Source organism: Sus scrofa, chromosome 16 (assembly GCF_054392235.1).
Source record: "Sus scrofa isolate SSC_HxYL_T2T_F1_AM1 chromosome 16, Sscrofa_HxYL_maternal_Yorkshire_Landrace_v2.0, whole genome shotgun sequence".
Taxonomy (NCBI): Eukaryota; Metazoa; Chordata; class Mammalia; order Artiodactyla; family Suidae; genus Sus; species Sus scrofa.
In genome coordinates, this window is record NC_139398.1 from 55,013,040 (window position 1) to 55,039,915 (window position 26,876).

Below are 26,876 nucleotides of genomic sequence, written 5' to 3' on the forward strand. Positions count from 1 at the left end.
AGTTTTAAAAAAGCCAGAAGTACTGCAGCTGCATTTGTTGCCAAACTGGAAGTCAGACACACTCTCCTTCTGCCAGACACTCAGAACAGAGACATCAACTATGTCCTTCCAACTTCCACAGAAATGGAGAGAGGGCGGAAGGAGCCAGACAGAAGGGGCTGGAATCCATCCTAGTGTGATGTTGAAACCTCCATATCAGGTTCCCCTGGAAACACCCTCTTATTCCCCAGTTCCCTCAGGGAGGAAAAAACTCTAGATCTTCTATGCTTTAAGAGACACTCTCACAACCTAATTCTGTCCCCATTTCTGTCAGAGTTTAAAACACAGCTACACCATCATTTTGAAAAGTCAGTTTTTATTTTCACTCATCCATCTTACTCCAAGTCTGGCACCAAATGCTATGTATTTCCTATATTCACTAAGGAAATGGAATTAAACTGCACCAGGGAGAAATTTAGAATATATATAAAGAAGAATGTCCTGACTGCAAAGTTTGATGGTTGCTAGTACAGGTAATTGGGAGGAATTGTCAAATCTTCTTCCAGAGCCACCTTGAAGAAAAAATACAAGGCAGGTTCTGAGCTGGCCTCCTCAGCAGGAGACTCTGAATATCACTTACCCCCCTCTGATGCATCAGAATTTCAGTAATAAGATTGGAAACTCAAGTGTTCAAATGCCTGAGTCCTCAAAGCCAGCCAATGATGTAATGTGTAGCCCTTTATTTATCCAATAGATTGTTTTACTAACATATTCAAAGGACCTAGATACTTTTAAACATGGATTTTATTTTCAGTATTAAAGTGAGATCAGTAACACAGGAGCTCCTTTTAGGGACTCTTAGAAAGATTATCCAAACTCTTCTCATTAGCAAAAAAAAAAAGTCAGTAGATTTCCGTTCATTTACATGATGGACCACATTCTTTCTTCTCTCCTTTTGATGCCTTTTTCTATAACTATGTCTTTTTATTAAAGCAACTTCTGTCTTTGCTTATCCACTGGGTCCTCCCCTTTTTTTTTCAAACATGTCCTTTAAAAAGTAAATGCACCCTTAGCAGAACTTGTCATTCCATAGCAATGGTTCTGTCTCTGTCCTTATGGTCCTTGCCTGCTTCTTTCACTTCTTATCCTCATTGCTCACTTAGAATTTGGGTTTTGCTCCTTCCATTCATTAGCTTTAAACAAATTTCCACAATGACTTCTTCTTGCCAAAAGGTATTTTTTTTAAGTCCCTTTCCAACTTGATACTTCTGGGACAACAGATACCTCACTCCTTGAAAGTGACTTTGCCCTTGGCTCTAGGATACCACATTAGTGTTTTTTTCCTTTTTCTGGCAATCCCTTCTCCATGCCTCTGCTGACTCTTTCCTGTATCCCACCTCTTATCTGCTAATGTGTCTTGGACGTAATCTCCCCTCTAACTTTTTCTCTTTCTACACTGACTCCTTCCTGGAAACACATCCATTCTCAAGGCTTCCCTGACCATGTTTTGCTTCTAATTTCTAAATTTTTTTTTATCTCCAGCCTTAATATCTTCAATTGCCTGAGTCTATTAGGGAAACTCCAATAATTTCTCAGACTAGAAAATATGAATTCATCTTTTATTCTTTTCTCTCATCCCAGTCCTACCTATTTTTCCTAATGGTAAGCAATTTGGATGGCCACTCTCAGAGATAGGCTGAACTCCTCAGGGCTACTTATGTGAGAGGAGTCTGGGGACCATGATGGGTGGGAGAGTAGTATGCCAGTGTGTGGAAGGGATTATGAGCAGTCTATAGAGTATCAGATTTTTTTGCTAAGAGGGACTAAATCAGTGAAATCGTGGGAAGAGAAACTGGAAGGCTGAGAGGAAAGAGTACAGAATAAAGATAGAGTCAAATTTGCACAAATTTAAAGGTTTAATGATATCAAACTGGCCAGTATGTGGTAGAACAGGATTTTCATGAAGAGCCAACATGCATATAATTTGATATAGCTACTCTGGAAGGAAATTTCAGAGTGTCCCTTATAAATATAAGTGTATAAATGAGAGTATAAATGCATATACTCTATGTCCCAGCAATTTCACTTCTTCATATACAATTATATATGCATGTGAAGAAGAAGGCATGATTAAAAATTTAACCATAGCATTGTTGATATTTAAACATTAGAAATGATATAAATGTCCCAATTAGGGAATGCTTTAGTAAACTGTGATGTATCTATTATTCAGAGTACTATGCAGAAGTACAAGATTGAAATAGATGTGAAGTAATACAGAAGCCTCTACAAAGACATAATGTTGAATAGATAAAGAAAGGCATGTTGCAGAATGACATATACAGTTTTTATAAAAAACATATACCCATACAAAGCATTCTAAAACACTTCATTTTTTTTCAGGGACATGTAAGTATATAATTGTGTAACAGAAGATCTGTTTGGTAAAATGATAAGAAGGACTATTTCTGGGGGTGCAAAAGACACTGAGGCTGGGATGGTGAACAAAGAGGATTTTGTGCTTATCTATAATGCAGTTTTTTAGAATAAGGAAAAGTTAGGTTTGTATTAGTTGTGTGATTATTAGAGAGACAAGGAGAGAGGGAAAGAGAGAATGAGAGAAAAAAGAAGAAACAGAGAACGAAGCAATAGGAAATGGAATGGCCAGAAATGAGCTGGGTCAAAAGACAATTAAGGAACTGGTTCTGCAGACACAGCATGTCCACCACAATGTTCCTCCAGTGCATGTTTCAGCATACTTGGCCGGCCCAGAAGTGTCCTTAAAAGAACCAAGTTGTGTTGGAATAAGTGGCCATTGCAGGCAGGGTTGGTTGGGGCCAACAAAAGGAAAGACAGCAAGCAAAGCAGTGGCTGACTAGTGTCTGGGTTTGATAAGATGCAGATTAGATGAGCAGAGCCATGGTTGGCTAGAAAGAGGTCTAGTCAATGGTCAAAAGGTCCCAGTAGAATCTGTGAACAGTCTGGAGTTTAACCAATGGGTACATGTCCCGTGTACATACAAGGTAGGAACATCTTCATAGTGTCAAAGTTAGATGCAAATTTCAGGGACAATTGCCAGTGGGTTTTTATTATTTCCATGGGATACTGAAATAATTGTTACTTTTTATTCTGGGCAGTTCACATTATTTTCTAGTCATTCTTCTTATGAAGTAATACTTTTACCTTAAAGCAGTCTTAAATTTCATCTTGATGCTTTCTGGCACACTCAGGTTCTTCATGCACTTGGATTATGATAATAGTCTAATAAATAGCTTCACTATCTCTTTATTCCAATGCATCCTACCTATCATTGCCAAATTAATTTTCTTAAAGCATCACTTGCCTCTTAGTAATTCACATAATAAAGAAATGGCAGTGGTCCTCTTTTGCCCAAGGTCTTTCGCAACCAACATCAGGGTCAAACTCCCTTGTTTTGCTCTAAAAGTTCTAAGTAATGTGAACCATTCCATGCTTAACTAACATTGCCTCCCACTCTTTCTAGAATTTACAATATTTCTTCCTCACAACACCAGAGTTCAGTTCCCAAGTTCACTCCTTCAAAAGTATAGGAAGTCAGTAGTAGACATTAGGTTAGTCCTTTGATGTTTCTGCTCCCCAGTGTGGTCTCAAATCATGTATATTATTGTCATCCAAAGAAAACTGTTAAGTTTTCTCTGCTTCTCACTCCCTGTCATCCTTCTTTTCCTAAGCCGAAGGAACCAAGTCATTTATCTTGCTTCTGTGACCTTACCCATACCACTAGCCTCTCTAACTTCTCTTCAATTCAGGTCAGGTTCTTCATGGACTCCAATCTTGCACCTTTGCCTCTGCCATCAGCCAGCTCTGGAAGAGCTCTCCCCACTCCTTCATCCATCCAATTCTACCTATAACTACCTCAGGTTGCATCTCTGTCATGTAACATTTTCCAATAACTTCAGCCTACAGAAATTGATCCCATCTCTAAATCTTAGAATTATTCATATACATCAGAAAATCATCATGGTTTCGTGTGTGTGTTCAATTGTAGTGGAAGTACCTTAGAAGGAATCATATTTTTTTTTAGCCATGCCCACAGCATGTGGAAGTTCCCAGGCCAGGGTTCAAACTCAAGCCACAGCAGCAACTTAAGCCTCTGCAGTGACAAAGCTGAATCCTTAACCTACTGCACCACAAGGAACTCCAAGAGTCATACCTTTAATTTTATTGTACTCTCTTCTTTCTAGTCTTTGATTCAGTGCTTTTTCATAGTGAATACTGAGTATCAGTACTAGATGATGAATTGATTTATTTTATACTTGTGCACAATTATTCTTTATATATTTTATTAATCAGGACTCGGTTGCAAATAGTAGTAACTCAAATTAAACTGGCTTAATTTAAAAGGAATACAGTTTAGCTAACTGAAACTGTATATACTTTGACTTAAAGCAAAACTGGATCTACATGCTTGAATGTCATTAAGAATCAATATTTCCTGGAGTTCCCATTGTGGCTCAGAGGTTAACGAATCTGACTAGGAACCATGAGGTTGCAGGTTCATTTCCTGGCCTTGCTCAGTAGGTTAAAGATCCGGCGTTGCCCTGAGCTGTGGTGTAGGTCACAGATGCAGCTCGGATCCTGCATTGCTGTGGCTGTGGTATAGGCCAGCAGCTGTAGCTCTGATTAGACCCCTAGCCTGGGAACCTCCATATGCTATGGGAGCAGCCCTAGAAAAGGAAAAAAAAATCAATATTTCCACAATTGCATCAAGAAATAAAATAAAATACTAGAAATAAATTTAACCAAGGGAAGTAAAAGACCTATAACCTGAAAACTATAAAATCTTGATGAAGGAAATTGATGATATAAACAGATGGAAGGATGTTTTATGCTCATGTACTGGAAGAACTAATATTGTTAAAATGTCCACACCATACAATGCAATTCAATCCCTGTCAATATTTCTATGGCATTTTTCACTGAAATAGAACAAATAATCCAAAAATTTATATGAAACCTTAAAAGACCTTGAAGAGCCAAAGCAATTTTAAGAAAGAAACTAAGCTGGAGGCATCATGCTCCCTGATTTCAAACCACATTACAAAGCTACAATAATCAAAGCAGTGTGGTATTGGCATAAAAACAGATACATACATCAATGGAACAGAATAGAGAACATAAATAGAACAAACACATACATAGTCAATTAATTTATAGTGTAGCAGCCAAGAATACACAGAGGGACCTGTAAATTCTCTCTTCATTAAATGTTGTTAAGAAAACTGGACAGCAATATGCAAAAGAATGAAAATAAAAGGGAGGGAGGAAGGAAGAGAGGAGTAAAAGATGAAGCTCATAGATATAGAGAATAGATGGGTTGTTGCCAGAAGTAGGATGTGGCAAGGTGGGAGAAATGGGTGAAACAAGTCAAAACTACAAACTTCCAGTTATAAATAACTAAGTCAAGTGGATATAATGTACAGCATGCTGACTATAGTTAATAATACCTTATTGAATATTTGAAAGTCGTTAAGAAAATAAATCTTTAAATTTCTAATCTCAAGAAAAAAAAATCTGTAATGATGCACATCGATGGATGTTAACCACAGATTGTCCCCCACTTACGATAGTTTGACATGTAATTTTTCGACTTTAAGATGGTGCAAAAGTGATAAGGACTCAGTAGAAACCATACTTCTACATTTTACCTTTTCCCAGTCTAGCCACGTGGCAAGGTGATAGTGGCTTGTGACGCTGAGCATCAGGAGCTCGAAGACAGCTAGGCCACCACAAAAGTAAACAGCCAATATACTTACAACCATCCTGAACCACACAACCATTCTGTTTTTTACTTTCAGTACAGTATTTGATAAATAGCATGAGATAGTCAACACCTTAGTATAAAACAGGCTTTGTGTTAGAAGACTTTGCCCAACTATAGTCTAATGTAACTGTTCTGAGCATGTTTAAGGTAGGCTAGGCTAAGCAATGATGTTCAGTAGGTTAGGTGTATTACATGAATTTTCACATAATATTTTTCAGCTTACAATGGGTTTATCAGGAAGTAAACCCTGTAGACTTATTCTAATGATCATTTCCTAGGATATACAAATATGGAATCAGTACACAGTACACCTGAAATTAATGTAATATTTCAATTATCTCCCCCCCCAAAAAAAATCTTTCTCCATTTGTGCATTCTGATTTTTCTCTGGGTTGGCTCTCAGTCTGTTGACCATGAGTGACAAAGAAAGCCACCAGAAACTCCAGGCTTTCATCTTATCTTATCACCCTAGGAACCCGATGGGAAAAAACTCAATATTATGTTGAAATATATAAAATTGTCATTTATGTAAGTCAAAAATGGTTGAGTGATGGCAATTTCAGGTTTCAACATAACAGTTTTAAAATTCATTACTTCAGCTTAGATTTCATATCTGTTATTAATTCAACCAGTGTGACCACTAGAATGTAGTACTTTTATTGGTCAGGTCTAAGTCATATGCCTGCCCATGAGTCATATTACAAAAAGTGAGAGAAGACTGGTTTCTCAAAGGAAATTTAAGGTGCTGTCATCAGAAATAAAGAGAATAAAATCAGAGGAGGCAAAACACCAGATGCCCACTGTGCATATAATAAACACCAAATGTAGCACTTTATCATGAAGGTAATGAAACCTAACTTCAAGGAACTTCATTGCATAGACTCCTTCCAAAACCATATATCTAGTTCTATATTTAATTTTTGGATTCTTTTTCTTAAAGAAGAGTGTCCCAATTTTATAAGCTGTAGGAACAACAAAATATAGAACTGCAAAAAAAAAAGTCAAAGTATTTGTGAAATTAATAAATAAATATTCTAATACATTGGACTTGCTGCTGGTTTTATGGGAATAAACTATTTATTGAATAGTTTATTAGCTAAATTCTTCACATTAACTTAATCTTTTGACACTAGTAGAAGATCACTTGATAGTTCCTTTCAGATCTATCCAACTTCTCAGGTTTCAGCCTCTTAATGTATTTTTCTATGCCTTCATCACAGACTCACACAGAGAAGGTTCTTTTTCATTTTTGCCCAGCCCGATTTGTGATATGCATCCCTGGGACCCACTGTGGTTCCTGAAAGCACCAATTTGAAGAAACTTACCAGTTGTTCATATTCACTCTATTACTCATTTAAAAAAAATTCAAAATCCAAACACATTCTCTAAAATTATCATAGAGAGAACATTAAACACGAGGCATATCTTAGAATGGAATGAATCTGGGATGTGAGTGGGGTCAAAACTATGTACCTACAGAGGACCCATTATCAGGATTGTGCCAAAATTGGGTCTGGATAACCAGAAAATGTACCCTTGTTGTTGGGATTTCCTGACTGCACTTTACCCTTCTATTTGGCAGTCAGACAGCCCCAGGAATATAAATTCATGCAGTTTTGAATGTGGGGGAAGGTGAGGGATCTAAGCCTGCCTGCTGCTATTCTGATTACAGAATTTGTCCCTGGGAGAGACAGCACAGGGATAGATGCTATTTTTCTTCCTTCTCAGGAAAATGGCTTGGGCTGTGTATCAGGGAAGGCCAAGGGGCACCTACAAATGACAAGTTCTGCTTTCTTCCCCCAAGCAGGTTTCCAAATCTGTAGTCCTTCGGATGTGCCATTGAGTTTGAGTCATTTATTCTCTCCCCACACCTCCTGCAAGAAATATGGCATAGCAACAGGGCAGTGCAATTTTGTTGCCTTTTAAAAAATTTTTTTCACTTGTTGAAATTTTCTCTATGCAGAAGAAAGGGGGAGTAGAAACCAGATGGTTGTAGCTGGAGTAGAAACCCACTACTGAGGAGCTTGGAGATGCTCAAATCTGGTGGCAGTTATTTCCCTACAGGAAAAGGGCATGAACTAGCAGAGTGGTGGTGCAAGATTTCCAGAAGACTGACCTCCAGTGTCCTGTTCTCTCTGTCCTAAATCCACACACAGGTGTCCCTTTCCCTTTATTCTCCAGAGCACCACCAATCTTGCATTATAGCAGACTTTAAGTTTGGTAGTGGAGAGAGAGGTAGTTAGTGGTGACAAAAAGGGTCTATATCACAGGACTTAATTTACAAAGGAGTATTATCCAGCCTTTCTCAAAGTTTTCCTTCAGCATCCCAACTACTTACCAACTCCCAGGAATTTTCACCAAAATACCTGATGTGTTTCTTAACCTCTCCTCCCTACACACATGAAGTAGAAAACTGAAACAGAGGGAAAGAGGAAGAGTCAGAGAGTTGGCTAAGAGTTAATCTCTTTTATCTTCCTATATTTATGGAGACTCAGCCAACAGTAAAGCCCTTCCTCTGGTGTTTGGACCATCTAACACCTGGAGAATAGTAGCACATGAAGGTCTGGGGTGAGGGCTGATGTCTCAGTCCACCCCCCCACCCTCCCACCCCCGACTTCTTAGGAAAAACTGGCTTTCAATCTTTTGTGAAGTACTATGCAAATACAGCTGATTATTCACTCTGACTTACCCTGTTAGGTTTCTTTCCTCCCCAGTCCAAATACATGATCTCTTTCTCAACACTGTTTCTCCAACTCTCCAACACCACCTGGGTGTCCTACAATTCAATACCTGGAGTTAGCATCAGACTCCACAGGTTTAAGGGTTCATTCCCACAAATCTGCCCTCACTACAGAGACCAGTCACAAGTATCGAATCCCTAGGTTATCTACACTTCTGTTCAACTCGACTATTAATTCAAAGCTTCACACAACCCTCCACTCACCCCCAGATATGATAATTTGATAGAACGACTCAGAACTTAGGCAAGTGCTTTACTTACCAGTTTATTATATACAGCTCAGGAAGGGATTCATGGGGTATCGTGGGAGGGTTGGGGGCGGGGGCACAGAGCTGTCATTTCGCCTCTCTGAGCACACACCCTCCCAGCAACCCCAGATCTTCACCAACCCAGAAACTCCCTGAACCCCATTGTTTACGAATTTTTTAATGGAGTTTTCATTATGTAGGCATAATTGATTAAACTATTGGCTATTCATGATCAAATCAATCTCCAGCCCCTCTCCCCTCTGGGGAAGTTGGGGGGGAGATGGGGGGATGAAAGTTTCAAACATCTAATCAAGGCTTGGTCTTTCTGATGATAAGAGGCTCCCATTACCCTTATTACTTAGGAAATTACAAGAGTTTTAGGAGATCTGTGCCAGGATCTGAAGACAAAGACAAATATCTTCCTTATTATACTACCCTGTTATATATACCTGTCTTTGTAAAACAAATTCTAGAAACATCTCCTTATGGTGTTAGCCTTCTTGGCTATTTCTGGCTTTCCCTTCCTGTGTATTCGCCATAATCCCTTAAGAGATTGACAGAAACCCCCCTTTTGTTCTTTATCAGGCTTCTCAACACAAAATTAGTTCCCCTGTGGTAGGCTTCTTGATCGGTCCCCTCCAAACAAACCATTCATGGGAGCAAGCATTCTCAGAGCATTGCCATTGATGCCCGCTCTACCTCTCTTCCTCCCAGAAGAGTCTTAGGATGTCAGTGGTAAGGGTGAACTTAACGGCCCAGGAACTCACTCTGGGACCCCCTTTCATGCAGTCACGATTCCCACCTTCCCAGGCCACCTGCATGGGCCTCTGGGTCACAGACCTTTCATGAAGGAGAACAGAGTCATTTTGAGTGTCCAAGGAGGCCTGTTGGTCCTTACTTGTTCAAACCCCTATTGGCAAACTCTCAGAGCTGGTCTCCAGACTCTGAAATGGAAGACGTTGGGCTTTTCTAATGAAGATGGGATGGAAGGAGGACCAATTTGACTTAAGGCCTCCTGCCTTCTGTTATCTGTTGTTTTCCCTTCCCTGAACAAAGACAAAAGCATAACACAACAGTAACAACAAAACTCAGGGAAAGAAAGATATTTGTACAAACTGTTAGCAAGAGATGTTCCTTCTGAAGCAAAAACCTCACTCCCCTCCTCATTGGGCTTTGCTAATCGCAGCCCCAGAATGTCTCCAATGGTGAGGGCCTCAAACCCACACTGGTTGATCTGAAATTCATGTTTAGGTCCCAGCATGTGGCAATGTGCTCCACTCTGATGACACTTTTCGCTTCTAATAATAGAGCAGATGAAGTAATATTGCAATTGATGTTCCCGGGGATTTGATTGGCTAAGTGCATAAACTGTGGCGGGGGGAGGGGGTTGTATGGATGGATCACATTAGTAATCCCGTCCTATCAATGTGCGGGGCCGCGAACAACGTCAGCGGGACCGATTCCCTGCGTCTGCCAGTCCCGCCACGGATTCATTTGGGATCCTCAAACAGACAAGCCCCGTGGAGACGAGGGATCAAGAGAGCGGATTAGACCAATTGCCTACTTCGGGGACTGCCAGACCTTCCAGGCCTGGCGAAGGGGGAGGGAGGGGATCGACGAACGGAGCGCCACTGCAGGAAGACACTGAAGCTAGAGCGACACTCTCCCCCGCTCCCCCCGCCCCCCACCTGGCAGCTCAGGCTTTGAAAGCTGCTCCCCCATCTGAATGGAAACTCGGAACCGCCGGGCGGCGCGTTCCTTCTCGCCCAGCCTTGCGATCCATGCCGAGGGGAAGGCAGTGGGAGCCCGCGCCAGCGCCCAACTCCCGGGACAGGGCCGGCAGTGCTGCTGAGCAGAACTTCACCGAGCCCTTTCCTCGCTGCTAGTAGAAGCGATGCTGCACGGCACAGCCAGCGCTTCCCCGGCTCTCCTTCAAGCTGAAGGTTACCCACCCGCGCAACCAGCCCCAACCCTGTGAGCGCTGTGCCTACGGTCCAGCTCCGGCTGCTTGGCGGCGGCGCGCAGGGCAACAACCGGGCCGCCCGCGCCGGGGCGCACTGCACCAGCGGCTTCGGCTTGGTGGATGTGTATGCATGAGTTCTGCACCGAATGGGCGCAAAAAGCGCCCCAGCCGGTCCACCCGCTCCTCGATCTTCCAGATCAGCAAGCCCCCGCTACAGAGCGGGGATTGGGAGCGCAGGGGCAGCGGCTCTGAGAGCGCCCACAAAACCCAACGAGCCCTGGACGATTGCAAGATGGTAGGTGAAAATGCGCCTCTTTTTTTTTGTTTGTTTTTTGGCGAGGTGGGGGAACCGTGTATGTTAATTGTTTGCTTGAGTGCCAGCCACTCCGCCACCCTCAGCTCCTCCATGCCGATCACGTGCACATGCACTATTTTTAAATCTGCAGTTCCCCCAGATTCCGGGTAACACCCGGGTCCTAATGGCCCCGCAAAGAAGTGCGGCGGCAAGGGTCTTGGGGTCAGCGGTTGGAGGTCATGCCTCTACCCCCTTAGAGAATGGCAGATGAGAAATACAGGGGAAACTGGCTGGCTCATCAGGGAATGAGGGCTTGGGTAGCTGAGGGTGCTGCTTTGTGGGGAGACAGTACCAAACAAACCCAAACAGAGCGCTCAGGGCGCTGCAGAGGGGAGGAAGGTTCCAGGGCAGAGGCTGTGGACGGGTCTTTCCTTCAGGCTCCAGAGCTGTTGCAGTTCATTGGCTCTGCTAGAGGAGAATGGTTTGCCTAACACATCCCACCTTTGGCCTTTATCTCCAGACAACTTCAAATCCACATCCTAGCTGCAGTTAATGGACAGTATTCTATGTGAGAGTTCCCAGCATCACTCTCTAGTGAGCTGGGAGTGTCATGGTAGCTCTCCAAATATGCTCTCACTCTTCAAAAACTGATTCTGAAAGGCTGAAGGCAAGTGGGTCTGGAAATAGAGCTTCCATGACCAGACTTATAGATGAAAAATAAACATTTGCCTTGGACAGAGAGAACTTACCATGTTTGTGCCTCAATTTTTAACAATCTGTAGGTTCCTCAGCAGGGGATGTGGGAAGGTGCCTCAGGGGTCAGTGAAAGCCTTTGTTCAGGTACAACAAAATAGGAAAGTTTCTGAAGATAAGTGATGAAAGAAACTCGCTTCTTTTCCAGCTTGTCCAAGAGTTTAACACGCAAGTGGCCCTGTACCGAGAACTGGTCATTTCTATTGGGGACGTCTCAGTCAGCTGCCCCTCACTTCGGGCAGAAATGCACAAGACGAGAACCAAAGGCTGTGAAATGGCCCGCCAGGCACACCAGAAACTTGCTGCCATCTCAGGGTAGGAGACTCTTTGCATTGCTTGCCAATTCATATACATGATGCTTGGATGCTGACAGATATTTATGGTGACCAAGGCCACAGAGGTCATCTCTGCAAATGTGGTATTTTAACCAGTCACCTGATATCAGGATTCTCTAGAGAGCTATCAACAATCTATAGGGCAAAGTAGAATCCATGGTTGTGCGATTTTTGTACATATGGTGAAGATTTGGGTCATTAAGTGATTTTTAAAATTAACTTTCAATATGCTTGTCATATACTGGAATTGGGGGCTTAAGATGTTTTTGTGGAATATTTGGGCATCAGAGTGAAGTTAAATCTTCATGCCTCAAGATTATTTTGTCATCTGCTGCTAAACATCTATTGCCTAGAAGGCCTAGACAACAGGGAAAACATCTTTGCTAAATCCCAGATATACTAAACTATTTATACCATGACATAAATTCCTGTGATACCATTTAAAATAAAATCCCTAAAATAAAGTCTTGGATATAAATTACTCTCTTCACTGTAGTGTATGAAACGGAAGTTATAACATAAGCTTTTTAAAGATTGGGGAAATTCACACGTATAATTAAATTGAACCTGTTTGTGCCCACCCCAATTATTTTTATTTATTTTTATCACATTTATAGATTCTCATACCTATTTTAGGTGATAAGAGAGTGAGTGAAAACTTCTCTCCTGAGAGCCCATTCACTCCTTCCTGATCTCTCAATATTGGGAGAAAAGTTAGTCTTGGATTTTCGTTAATAGTTTTCTAGATAAGTACGAAGAACTAGGAAACATAGGAATCTTTGTGCAAATATATTAAGTGTTTGCTTCAGTCTGGACATAGCTTTTATCTATTGTCTTTTTGAGTATGGTCTTATCACAGTAGAAGTTCTAGTTAGACTCACCTGATAATGTTGCAGATTGATCACTTACAGGAATTAGATCTAATTTACTTATTTGAAGGAACCACACTTTGTTATCTTTAATATCATTAAATGTACAGTGACAATTGTTGGTACATAAATATTAGAAAGAAAGCCATATCTTGCCTCTCAATAATTAGTTTACATTGGACAACAAACATCTTATGATAAATGATACGGCGTGCTAATCTCCTTGCAGTGAGAGATAAACATGTTGCTAACCTATTTTATTTAGTAGATCTATTGAAAAATATTACCGTTTTTGGCTTTAACTGTTATACTGGACTTAATAGGAAGTGAATCTGGGAGTGAGTCTAGGAGGTAGAAGGGAATTGTGTTTAAGAAATTTGGGGGAGTTCCCGTCGTGGTGCAGTGGTTAACGAATCCGACTAGGAACCATGAGGTTGCGGGTTCGATCCCTGCCCTTGCTCAGTGGGTTAACGATCTGGTGTTGCCGTGAGCTGTGGTGTAGGCTGGCAACTACAGCTCGGATTAGACCCCTAGCCTGGGAAACTCCATATGCCGGGGGAGCTGCCCAAGAAATGGCAAAAAGACAAAAAAAGAAAAAAAAAGAAACTTGGGGAAGAAATGCAGCTGTGAGAAATCTGAGAGAAGGGAGAAAAACAATTAGAAACATAAAGAGGAATCATGGTGGATTAAAAACTGTAGAGAAATAATGATTCAGAAGGAAACAGGTTTAGAGCAGAGAATTTTATGCTCAGGGCTGGGGAATCACATCTTTGTAAACTTTGTGTCTAAGACTACATGGTGGGATTATATTCCAGGATTTCTTTAAGATCAATGACATGTTCTAATCAGAGAAGATGGACCGGAGAAATGAACAAGGAGTTCAGTTTAGTCTATTTTTCTCTACACATGAAATCCAGATTCTTCTGAAGGTTTAGGAAGGAAACTATTGGATAAAATTTGAGTTCTGAGGCTCTGAGATGAATTTGTTTTTTATTTACCTCAGGGAGTCGTAGCCCTTCACTACTTGTGTATATGTTTTTCGAGGGGTGATGTTATTGGAGACAATTTTATAAGAATTAGTGGAAAAATAAGTTCTTCTTAGAATCTTGCAAAGTTAAGACCAACTCTATAGAATGTAATAGGTAGAATTCAAAACATTTCCCTCCTTAAAATAACAATGAAATTCAGTTTAACCTTCTTTCTAAAAATGACAGCAATATGATTGAAGGAAATCCCTTTGGCTCCTCACCATCTGGGCTCCATTAATGAATGATGTGATTCCCCTTGGAGGATTTCTGTTCATGGTGTTGCTAGTTACATGGGCTCCCATTTCAAGCTTTATGTGAAGGCTGGTAGGGAGGCTGTAGGATTCACTTTACGATTTGATGCAGGGGTGAGAAAAGCAAAGATTACTGGGGAATGTTGCCAGAAAGACTAGATCTCTTTAGTGACCCTTGTTTGCTGGCATAATCCATTTAATTGCTAGAATAATCCACTGAGGGAGGGATTATTAACCTCAGTCTACACCTGGGTCTTAGAGAGGTTAGGGAAATTGCCAAAGTCACACAACTGGGAAGTGGTACAACTCTAATTTGGCCCCGTGTTTGCATACTTCTGAAATCCATGATCTTTCCTCTATGTAATGCTGCCATTCAAAAAGGCAGAAAGGGGAGTTCCCATCATGGCTCAGAAGTAACGAACCTGACTAGTATCCATGAGGACATGGGTTTGAACCCTGGCCTTACTCAGTGAGTTAAGGATCTGGCCCTGCTGTGAGCTGTGGTGTAAGTTGCAGATGTACCTTGCATCCCGAGTTGCTGTGGCTGTGGTGTAGGCCGGCAGCTACAGCTCCAATTCAACCCCTAGCCTGGGAACTTCCATATGGCATGAGTGCAGCCCTAAAATCAAATCGAAAAAATAGGTGGAAAGGAACGAAGTACTGAGACATGCTAACAGAAATGAACCTCCAAAAAAGAGTATGCAAAATAAAAGAAGCCAGTCACAAGGATCACATAGTATATGATTCCATATATATGAAATATTCAGAGAAAGCAAATCTATAAAAAACAGGAAGTAGATTAGTGGCTGCCCATGGCTAGGGGTGGGGACAAGGAGTGACTGCAAATGAACTTGAGGTATCTTTTTGGGGTTGATGAAGGTGTTACAAAATTGAATTGTGGTGACAGTTGTATAATTGTATCTTTACTAAAAATCAGTGAATTGCAAACTTTAAGTGAGTGAATTTTATGGTATGTAAAGGATCCCTTAATAAGTGTTTTAAGTAAGGTATGATCACTGTCACCATGATTAATATTTGCCTTTTTTTGGCTTTATTCTTTTCCACATATGTAGCTTCTAGTGAAAGGGATATGAGCTACAGGGATAGGAAAAAGCAAACCTTGGCTCTCCATGTGTTCATCAAGATGCTTCTCTGCAAGTGGCCAACTAAGCACCAAGGCACTGATGTGTAGGAATACAGGCTGGGGGAAGGGAAGGCAGGACTTGAAGGGGTAAATGAAGTCACTCATTTCTTATGGGTACATACCACTCATTTCCTGTCATCACCTGGCTTTGGGGCCAGGAGGGTTGGAGGTATACAGAGTAAAAAGAAGATGAGGCAAAATAAATAGAGAGGATGAGACAAACACAGAGTTAGAATTAAACCACAAATGCCACATCACTTTCATCCCTGACTAGCTGAAACCCTCAAAGAACAGTGACCACAAAGAGAAGAAAACACAGACTCTTTTTCTCACTACCAGGCCTTTGGTAAGAAGGCCATCATCACAGATGCTTCACAAATGCTTTTCCAATTGTGAAGGGTCCCACCTTTTCTTTCAAAGGCACTGGATGATTTCTGGGTAGAGCCAGCCAGGTGAATTCAAAATCTCCTCTGACTGATTTGATTTACCACAGTCATACCTTTATCATGCTGACCATAGGTGTTAAAGCTGAGAGGGCACTGCTCAGTGTGTGTGTGAGTGTGTGAGTGTGTGTGTGTGTGTGTTTGAGAGAGAGAGACACACACACACACACATGGACACATACATCAGGGGTAGGCAGCTGTCTGGGCCCTGCCTCCTTGGACTTCCTTCCAAAAATGACTTCTGAGGCTCCTTTTGAAGAATTCCTAGGGCTCCATGACACAGAGAATACTGATTTAGCAAAATATTCTTGTTTTAATATTTGAAGAATCTGAGATGTGGAGGATTTAAAGTGACTTTAAAGGCAAGTTGGTCGAGTATACGTGACGATTTTACAGTCAGGCACACCTGGGCTGAATACCATCTTTGGTAACCTTGATGGAATTACCTCACTCTCTGAATCTCAATTCCCTCACCTGTAAATTAGTTGTTGCCCTCACTCTGGGGTAGTTGAGAGGATCTAGGGAGGCAGATGGGTGATGCCCACCCTGTCGGGGGCCCTCTGCCAGTCCAAGGCTGCTCTAAGACTGACACTCAGTCCTCAAGCTTCCTGGTCTAGTGCCTGTTCCCTCAACCAGACAGTCTCCTGGGAATGAAGAGAAACGAGTACAGCACACAAGCTAGGAGTGACGAAGGAGCCAATGTCCTCCAGCAAATCCTGGCAGTTTATGCCAGGGCTGGTGGGCTGGTGCTTAAGCATCCTCTTCCTATGTTGCTTCAATGGTGCCTGTGTTGCACTGGAACTTCACACGGCTCCCTTCTGTTAGCAGCTGCTAATTAGAGTGACAGCAGGGCTGGTAATGATGGCTTGTTAAAGACATATTTTATCAACCAAACTAAGCATAAAGAATCAATTTTTGGCATTTCTGTTGACAAATTGTGGGACGTTTTCCTACCGTCACTCCTGCAGCAGGTTTTTAAATGATATTTTAAAGATTACCAACAAGAGTCACAACTTTCTGTGTCAACTGTGGAATCACATCCTTTGGTTATGACCCTCAAAATTTAATCTGTTGTATTTGAAGTTAAGCTTCAACCCTGTATATCTCAGACTCAAGAACAGCCACTTAATGTTCTAAAAGCTGAAAAAAGAAAAAAAGGTATGCTAATGTGAGAGGCCGTATAGCTGTGTTAGGAAAGAGCATTGACTAAATCATATTAGACCTGGATAAAATCACACCCTTACCACTTATTAGGGATAAATGTGCACTGATATGCATATTGCTTCCTAAGGTGGTGAATGGTCTGATATCAGGGCTCACTAGACAGGTTCTGGAGTTAGACTGTCCGAGTTCAAATCTTGGTCCTACCCCTCATCAATAGTGTGACCTTGAGCAAAGATACTGTCTTTCTGCCTCAATGTCTTAATCAGAAAAATTGGGTAAATAAATAATGAGACCAAAGCATACAGTATTCTGAGGACTGAGTAAGGTAACATACATCAAGCACTTAGAAGCCTGCCTAGCAATACACAGCAAATGCTATTATTAACTTCAGATTAGTGTTATTGTAGTTATTAATAAGATATTTAAAATTTAGGTGGTCAAGATACATTTATGTAAAAATATATTTGAAATAGTTTTCAAATAAATATTTTAGCTAGAATAAATTTTTGCTTATCTTAGTTTCTTATATTATGTTCTGGGAATTTTCTAGGTTGAAATTTCCCAGATGGCTATCTAAAGGCTTCTTCTTTAATATCTTAAAAACACTATGGAGATGGGAGGATTCAAAAGCAGTTAAGTTTAAAAATATTTTTTTGGCATAAATCCACCTCAATTCTTCATAAATCATAATATTTACAAAATCTTTTGGCCTAGCTCTGGTATAGGCTGTGTGATATTGGACAATACTGTTAAATTCTCTGTACACCTTAATAATTGAATTAAATGATTTCTGAGTCCTTTGGCATCATCATTCTAGAGTTTTTTTTTTTTTTTTTTAAGGGTTTATTTTTTACTCTTTTTTTCGAACCGTACCCGTGGCATATGGAAGTTCCCAAGCTAGGGATCGAATCAGAGCTACAGTTGCCATCCTACGCCACAGCCACAGCAGTGCCAGATCCAAGCCACATGTGTGCCCTACACCATAGCTCACAGCAACACCGGATCCTTAACCCACTGAGCAAGGCCAATTATAGAACCCACATTCTCATGGATACTAGCCAGGTTCACTACTACTGAGCCACAATGGGAACTTCTAGTGTTCCATGTTAACTCATATGGAATCACAGAGATTTTGTTTATAGAACTGGCCATAAAAAAATAAGCACCAAGCAGGAAGTTTGATGATTGAATTCCAGAAATAATTTGTGAAGATGTAAACATACTATGATCACAAGCAGAATTTTAATTTCCTAATGGCTTCCTGGAACAATACAGTGATTATCCTGGGGATCTATACCCATAGCTTTTAGGTCTTTCCTTTCAGCAGTTATTTTCCTGGCCAGCTGTGCCTGTGTTATTCTCCTTTCTCCTTGTATCTCTCCTTGTATTTTTTTTTTCTGGTCTATTTTAGTTTTGTTTGATTCTTACTTGACTTTTTTGCTGTATTTTTTTTTCACTCCCCCTTCTTGTCCATTCCTTGCGCTGTTTGCTGGGATTCTAGGAGACTGGAGAGGGAGGACTGTGACTTAGTCAGTGATGCTTCCTTTCAGCAGCTGGGCTGAGATATCAGCAATTACATGGGGTGGTAGCAAACAAGAAAAGTGCTGGGTAACCGTGGAGGCAGCTCACTCAGCTTTATTTTTTTTAAATAATATTTTTTTTCCATCATAGCTGGTTTAGAGTGTTCTGTCAATTTTCTACTGTACAGCAAGGTGACCCAGTCATACATACATGTATACATTCTTTTTTCTCACATAATCATGCTCCATTGTAAGTGACTAGAGTTCCCAGTGCTATACAGCAGGGTCTCTTTGCTTATCCATTCCAAAGGCAATAGTTTGCATCTATTTAACCCAGAATCCCAGTCCATCCCACTCCCTCCCCCTCCCCCTTGGCAACCACAAGTCTGTTCGCTAAGTCCATGAATTTATTTTCTGTGGAAAGATTCATTTGTGCCGTTAGATTCCAGATATAAGTGATGTCATATGACATTTTTCTTTCTCTTTCTGACTTACTACACTTAGTATGAGAGTGTCTAGTTCCATCCATGTTCCTGAGAATGGCATTATTTTGTTCTTTTTTATGGCTGAGTAGTATTCCAGTGTGTGTGTGTGTGTCTGTGTGTGTCTGTGTGTGTGTGTGTGTCAGTGTGTGTGTGTGTGTGTGTCTGTGTGTGTATACACACACACCACATCTTCTTAATCCAATCATCTGTCCATGGACATTTGGGTTGATTCCATGTCTTGGCTATTGTGAATAGTGCTGCAATGGACATAAGGGTACACATGTCTTTTTCAAGGAAAGTTTTGGCCAGATATATGCCCAAGAGTGGGATTTCTGGGTCATGTGGTAGTTCTATGTATAGTTTTCTCAGGTACCTCCATACTGTTTTCCATAGTGGTTGTACCAATTTACATTCCCACCAACAGTGAAGGAGGGTTCCTTTTTCTCCACACCCTCAATAGCATTTGTAAATTGTGGACTTTTTAGCAATGGCCATTCTGACCGGTGTGAGGTGGTACCTCATGGTAGTTTTGATTTGCATTTCTGTAATAATCAGTGATGTTGAGCAATTTTTCATGTGCTTGTTGGCCATTTGTATATTTTCTTTGGAGAAATCCAGAAAAATCAAAATCACTCAGCTTTCTTTAATCTACATGATGGAAGAGGCCTTAGGTGTAGTAAAAGAAGCCCAGACATGTCCAGTCACCCATGGTATCTTTTAAGTTCTCTTCGCATTACAGGTCGTTTGAGTTTTAGCATTTTTAACTCACTGGGCAAATAGTGAAGGTGAGTTATATCTGCACGAAAAGAATCTGCTACTTGTCAGAGATAATGATGGGAGTACAATTTTGTGTTAGTTTTCTAGGGCAACAGTAACAAAGTCCATAAACTAAGTAGCTTAAACATCAGGAAGTACTTGTTTCACAATTCTGAAGGCTAGAAGTCCAAGATCAAGGTAAGGCAGGGTTGTTTCTTTCTGAGGGCTGGAGGGAAGAATCTGTTCCTATCTCTAGCTTCTGGGAGTTTTCTGACAATCTTTGGCGTTTCTTGGCTTGTTGAAGCATCTCTACATCCATCTTCACATGTTCTTCTCCATGTATTTGTGTGTGTGTGTGTGTGTCCAAATTTTCCCTTTTTATACGGACACCAGCCATATTGAATTAGGGGCCAACTCTACTTTACCTCATGCTAACTTAAATAATTACACCTCACCAACCTGTATTCCAAATACGGTTACAATCTGTAGTACTGAGTTTTAGGACTTCATGTAACGAATTGAGGAGATGGAGAGAAGATAATTCAACCCTTAGCAAATCCCCTTCACCCATCTGAAACAGAATGCACACTTGAGTTCTTTTGCCCAGTGGGGCTGGAGTTTTGCCCCAGGCTATCCACATACTCTCTCAACAGTTTTGCACAAAGATTCCCCAGTGTTCTGTGTTTTATCATTGGCAAGACTGTAACGAATATTAAGGGTGGGGTTTGTGAACACAGAATAGAATGTTTGTTGTATGAAATGGATGTGTTTCACAAGAATCTCTAAGAGGATAAGTGCTTTGCTCTAACCAAGTTAGTTACTGGTGTCTGAAGGTGGAGCAAAATCTAACTGCAGAAGAGACTATCAGAAGTGGTAGAGGCACCTGAGAGTTGGCACAGAGAGAATTCACTCTCTCTGGTCTGCTGGCTAAAACTGAACAGGGTGTGGTCCCTCGGTGGTGCTAACACTGCAGCTTCAGGGCCATAAGCATACTCTGGGGCAAGTGACAAAGAAAGGACTGACTCACACCAAGTTAAAAAAGAGTGCTATTCTTAGCAACAAAACTGATAAGGAATATAGACACATGCTCTCCCATTGCCCTTTGAAGTTTAGCCTTTTTATGGTTTCAAAAGATCTAATGACTTTCACCTTGTTAGAGCCTTCTAATAGATGTTTCAATTAGAGAGAAAATTAAATCTGAAATGAAGTTTAGGACAATTCATCATCACTTTATTATTTATACTGTGACGTAAAAGAGACCAAGGCTGGGTTTCATTCATGTTTGCATGAAACAGCAAGCTTGTAAGGAAATGTGCATCTTGTTTGTTCATTAAGTTTACTTGGTATTTTAAAATCTGTTCTTTTTTTTTTTTTTTCCCACTGTACAGCAAGGGGGTCAGGTTATCCTTACATGTATACATTGCAATTACAGTTTTTTCCCCCACCCTTTGTTCTGTTGCAACTTGAGTATCTAGACATAGTTCTCAATGCTATTCAGCAGGATCTCCTTGTAAATCTATTCTAGGTTGTGTCTGATAAGCCCATGCTCCCGATCCCTCCCACTCCCTCCCCCTCCCATCAGGCAACCACAAGTCTCTTCTCCAAGTCCATGATTTTCTTTTCTGAGGAGATGTTCATTTGTGCTGGATATTAGATTCCAGTTATAAGTGATATCATATGGTATTTGCCTTTGTCTTTCTGGCTCATTTCACTCAGTATGAGATTCTCTAGTTCCATCCATGTTGCTGCAAATGGCATTATGTCATTCTTTTTTATGGCTGAGTAGTATTCCATTGTGTATATAAACCACCTCTTCCGAATCCAGTCATCTGTTGATGGACATTTGGGTTGTTTCCATGTCCTGGCTATTGTGAATAGTGCTGCAATGAACATGTGGGTGCATGTGTCTCTTTTAAGTAGAGCTTTGTCTGGATAGATGCCCAAGAGTGGGATTGCGGGGTCATATGGAAGTTCTATGTATAGATTTCTAAGGTATCTCCAAACTGTTCTTAAAAGACACTGTGGCATATACGTCAATTAAAAATCAAGCATACCTCAATAAAAGAAGAAAAAAGAAACTGTCTTGACACAAACTTCAGTAAAAATGAGCAAATATGTTAACTTGCATTTTATGATATTTCTACTATGTTTCACTGTTATTTTTTCCTGGTTTGTAACTATAAAGCCAGCATGTTGGTTTTTAAATGAACCGACTTGAAGAGCACACCTAAGATCAATTTCTGAGGCGTTTGTTTATTATTACAACAAATTTGTGTGTGTTTCGTATTTGAGAATTACTCAGAATGTAATTATGTTTGAGGTTGTTTGATAAAATAGCACCATAACATCTGCTTGGTGGCTATATAGTAAATAGTTAAATGACCATTGACATCATTTTTTAAAAGTCATTCTTTAAACTTTTACCCCTTGAAAGTTTAGATGTGTTTATCCAAAAAAAATCAACATATCCTCAGAAAAGAAAATCATGGACTTGGAGAAGAGACTTGTGGCTGCCTGATGGGAGGGGGAGGGAGTGGGAGGGATCGGGAGCTTGGGCTTATCAGACACAATTTAGAATAGATTTACAAGGAGATCCTGCTGAATAGCATTGAGAACTATGTCTAGATACTCAAGTTGCAACAGAACAAAGGGTGGGGGAAAAAATGTAATTGTAATGTATACATGTAAGGATAACCTGACCCCCTTGCTGTACAGTGGGAAAATAAAAAAAAAAAAAAAAATCAGCATAAGGCATAGCTCCAGAGCAGTATGAACTAACCTCCCCTGTCAGTTCATTCATTTCCTCTGCTCTAGAAGACATGACTTTACAAAAAATAAAAACCTCATGAAAAACATTTAATTGCTTGTCTATATATATATAGACACATAGGTATATCACTTGTTCATATACACGTATTTATGGTATTCATAAACAAATACTAAAATTTGTGAAATAGACTCTTGTTAGGATCACATGTCTAAGTCTTTAAATAGAAGAGTTGTTTTGTCAAATAACGTTTCCAATCTCATGGAAAAACACTCGATACAATCAGGTTAACCAAAATCAACTTAACATTTGCAGGTATAGATACTAAGTAAACTAATAATCTATAGCAATTTAACTGAGTTTGAGCAAAAAGGGGGAAATACATACTAACCCAGAAGTCATCAATCCTCTGGTGTATTCTTCGGTCACTAAACATGTCTTAAAGTCCCCCTCAGTCTTATTCTGTCAGTTAGTAGGTCCTGTAGTGTTTTATCTTTTTAGTACCTTTTGTCTATCTCCCCCCACCCCCCATGTCCATGGCCACCCACTTAGTTGAGAGTCATGTCCTCTCAGGTCATCAACAATTGTAGTGCTTCCCAGTTGGTCTCCTCAGAATCAATCACTCACTACTTCTTTTCAATTTAGTCACAAGATCCAGACTAATCCTCCTAAAGCTCTTCTCTGATCTTGTCACTTCTTTGCTTTAAAACTTCCAAAGATGCCCCATTGCCTTAAGCAGTGTTTCTTCAAATGTGATCCCTGAGTTGCCTGTCTCAGAATCACCTGGGGTGCCCTTGGACTGAAAGAACCAAAATCACAGAGAATGAGGCCTGGAAATTCAGTTTTTTAACAAGCACCACCCAGTCCCCCAGGAGATTCTTGAACATGCTAAATATAAGGCCTGTCAGCCTAAAGCAGTGATTCTCAACCTGGGCTGCACAGTGTAGTCACCTGGGAAGCTTTAAAAAATTGTTGATGGTTGAATTCCATCCCTGGAGTTTTTGATTTAAATGATCTGGGACACAGCCTAGGCACTGGAATATTTTTTAAAGCTCCCCATGTGAGCATTTATATCAAAATGGATTACATTTGGCTTCCTCTAACAAAAAAATTCAAAGTAACAGTTGCTTAAAGTCACCATGGTTCATTCTCTCACAGAAAAAAGAAGCCCTAGAATGGGGTATTTAGAACTGGCGTGCTGGCTCCATGAAATCAGTGTTTTTGTCACCCATTCTTTGTTTATAGCTTCTATCCTCAACCTTTCTTTAGGATGCATGATTACTATAGAAGCCCCAGACATGAGTCCAAATTCCAGACTGGAAGAAAGGATAAGGGGGAAAAGTCCACACTTCCCAGCTGGGTCCACTCTTTTTAAGCAGACTCAAGCAAAACTGCTTCCATAACTGCATCACACGATCACACCTAACTGCAAGGGAGACTGGGAAATGTATTCTTTTATCACTGCCACCTAAAATACAAGAGGACTTTATCACTAAGGAAAAGGGAGAGCGAGCATAGATAATAGGAAACAACTCAAGATTTCTGTCCCCAACCTATATTCCTGGACTTAACTTTTACCATTTTACTTGTAAATGCTTTACTTACTCAAACTGGTCTGCTTTTTATTGCTTAAGTGTGTGGAACAGGATGCCCCAATTCTGTTAATCCAGTCTATGGTTTCTACATAGAAAAGCATATTCTAGCTATTAAAAGAAATAATTTACTCTCCAGCATGCCAGGGTCTTACTTGCAGTTTCATTGTCTGCCATGCTCCTCTTCCTGAAATCCAGAGCAGACAGAAGAATCTCCAAGGGGTTAAGAAGATTTTGCTGCATTTAAAGGGAACCATGGAAAAGATTGGAGGTTCAGGAACCTCCTTGGGAGAACGGGAAGTTAGGCAAGGTGCCTTTTAAAAGGCTTGAGTATAATTTTCTCAAGGCAGGATGTGAAACAGGATAGGGCCTGCAAGGAGGAAAAGTAATGGCACTCAAGAAATCAATTTTGAAAAATCTACCAGAGATTGAGTGGGACTCTTTAAAAAGGAAATTAAACTGTCTTTTCAATCAAAGAAAAAAAATGCCATCAAGGAGTTAAAAATCTGATGAGCTATATTAGGAACAAAAGGTGGGGAGGCAGAGTTTTCTGCATATGGGGATAAGCTTCATGATGATCTATGAGCAAGATTATAATGAGTTCATTAAGAGAAATTGAACTGGAAACTCATTTTCTCATATAAACAATGTTATATATAGCAATCAGGTCATAGATGGTATTTAATCCATAATTTCCTATATTATAAACCTATTTAACACATATGACAGTATATTCTGTGGGGAAGTATATTCATTTCCAATTCTGAAAGTCATCTCCCTTTCTCAAAAACCTATTCATAGAACACCCACCATATGCCACGTGCTTTTCTAGGTGCTGGAGTCATAGCAGTTCTGAAAAAAAAAATAGAGAAGGTTCCTGCATTTATGGTGGAGATGATCAAGAGGTGCTATGGGCTGAAGGTTTGTGTCCCTCCAAAATTTATGTGTTGAAATCCTAATATCCTGTGATGGCATTGGTAGGTGGGGCCTTTGGAAGGTACAGAAGTCATGAGGGTGGAGCCCTTATGAATGGCATTAGTGCACTAATAACAAAGGCTCCAGAAATACCCCTCACTCCTTCACTATGTGAAAATACAGCTAGAGGGCTCAGGCTGTGAACCAGGAAGAAGGCTCTCACCAAACATGACCATGCTCATGCCTTGATCATGGCCTTCTGGACCTCCAAGAGAAATAAATTTTTGTTGCTTATAAGCTACCCAGTCTGTGGTACTTTGTTCCAGCAGCCTGCATGAACAAAGACAAAAAGAAACAAGCAGAGGAGAGAGTATTTCAGATAGTGATAAATGCAGTGAAGAAAATAGGATGATGTTATTAAAGAATGATGGATGCAGTATGGTGACATGTGAGAAGGTGACATTCTGACTTGATATCTGACTTTGAGAAGGGACAGTCATGTGATGATCTGAGAGAAGTACATTTCAGGCAGAAGGAATAGCAAGTGTAAAGTTCCTAAAATGAACTGACCTTGGCATGTGTCAGGACAAGAAAGAAGATTAGATTATTAGCTTGGAATCGTCTTCATCTGCAAGTAACGGATGGGCCATATTTCAATGACTCACATAAAGGTTTATATTCTCACATAATTGTAAACTCAGCAATAGAGGATAGCATGTTTTGGTTCATGATTTAAAGATATTATGCGGGAGTTCCCGTCGTGGCGCAGTGGTTAACGAATCTGACTAGGAACCATGAGGTTGCGGGTTCGGTCCCTGCCCTTGCTCAGTGGGTTAACGATCCGGCGTTGCCGTGAGCTGTGGTGTAGGTTGCAGACGCGGCTCGGATCCCGCGTTGCTGTGGCTCTGGTGTAGGCCGGTGGCTACAGCTCCAATTGGACCCCTAGCCTGGGAACCTCCATATGCCGTAGGAGCGGCCCAAGAAATAGCAAAAAAAGACAAAAAATAAAAATAGGAGTTCCCGTCGTGGCGCAGTGGTTAACGAATCCGACTAGGAACCATGAGGTTGCGGGTTCGGTCCCTGCCCTTGCTCAGTGGGTTAACGATCCGGCGTTGCCCTGAGCTGTGGTGTAGGTTGCAGACGCGGCTCGGATCCTGCATTGCTGTGCCTCTGGCGTAGGCCGGTGGCTACAGCTCCGATTCAACCCCTAGCCTGGGAACCTCCATATGCCGCAGGAGCGGCCCAAGAAATAGCAGCAACAACAACAACAACAACAAAAAAAGACAAAAAGACAAAAGACAAAAAAAATAAATAAATAAAAATAAAAATAAAAAAATAAAGATATTATGCCTGAGATTTCTATAACCAGGCCTTTTCCTCAAGGTCCCAGGATTGCTTTTTCAGCTCTGGAAATTCTGTCCATGTTCCCATTGAGCAGGAAGGACAGAGAACAAAAAGCAAAGACATAAGACAATTAAGTATGTCCCTTTTAAAAGAACTTTCTCAGAAGAGTCACACAGCAACTTCGATGAATATCTTGTTGGCCAGGACCTTGTCATCTGTCTTCTCAGCTACAAGGTTCATGATCTGATTTACATATATCTCTCTCCATACTAGCTGTCTAATGAGGACAAATTACCCAATCTGTAAGCCAGAGTTATGCTTCCTGAGGCGTAGGATAGGAAGTTGAGCATGAATAGGAAGAGAGGAAGGGTAGGGAGCTTGGATGTGAAGAAGTGAGGAAAGGAGTACTGCAGTGGGGAAAAAGAAGTGGGAGGAGATCCCTCTGCACCTACCTCTCCTTCCTGACTGTTTCCTGCTTGATT

At 40.8% G+C, this 26,876-nt stretch overlaps 2 protein-coding genes across 7 annotated transcripts in view; one reads left to right on the forward strand and one right to left on the reverse strand.

Annotated features, from left to right (window-relative positions):
* Positions 1-26,876, reverse strand: part of SREK1IP1 (SREK1 interacting protein 1) — a 469,058-nt gene that overhangs the window by 198,977 nt on the left and 243,205 nt on the right. For 2 of the 4 annotated variants that reach the window (XR_014831456.1, XR_014831454.1), the window contains exon 5: positions 8,472-8,558. The exons of the other annotated variants lie outside the window; for them this stretch is intronic. The gene's annotated coding sequence lies outside the window, so the exon portion shown is untranslated. The remainder of the gene's footprint in view (positions 1-8,471; positions 8,559-26,876) is intronic. 4 annotated transcript variants of the gene reach the window in all.
* Positions 10,258-26,876, forward strand: part of RGS7BP (regulator of G protein signaling 7 binding protein) — a 103,753-nt gene continuing 87,134 nt past the window's right edge. For 2 of the 3 annotated variants that reach the window (XR_002339496.2, XM_021076540.2), the window contains exons 1-2: positions 10,258-11,028; positions 11,930-12,096. Coding sequence is in view for 2 of the 3 variants with exons in the window: in XM_021076540.2 (XP_020932199.1) it covers positions 10,864-11,028; positions 11,930-12,096 (332 nt within the window). In the remaining variant the exon portion in view is untranslated. 3 annotated transcript variants of the gene reach the window in all.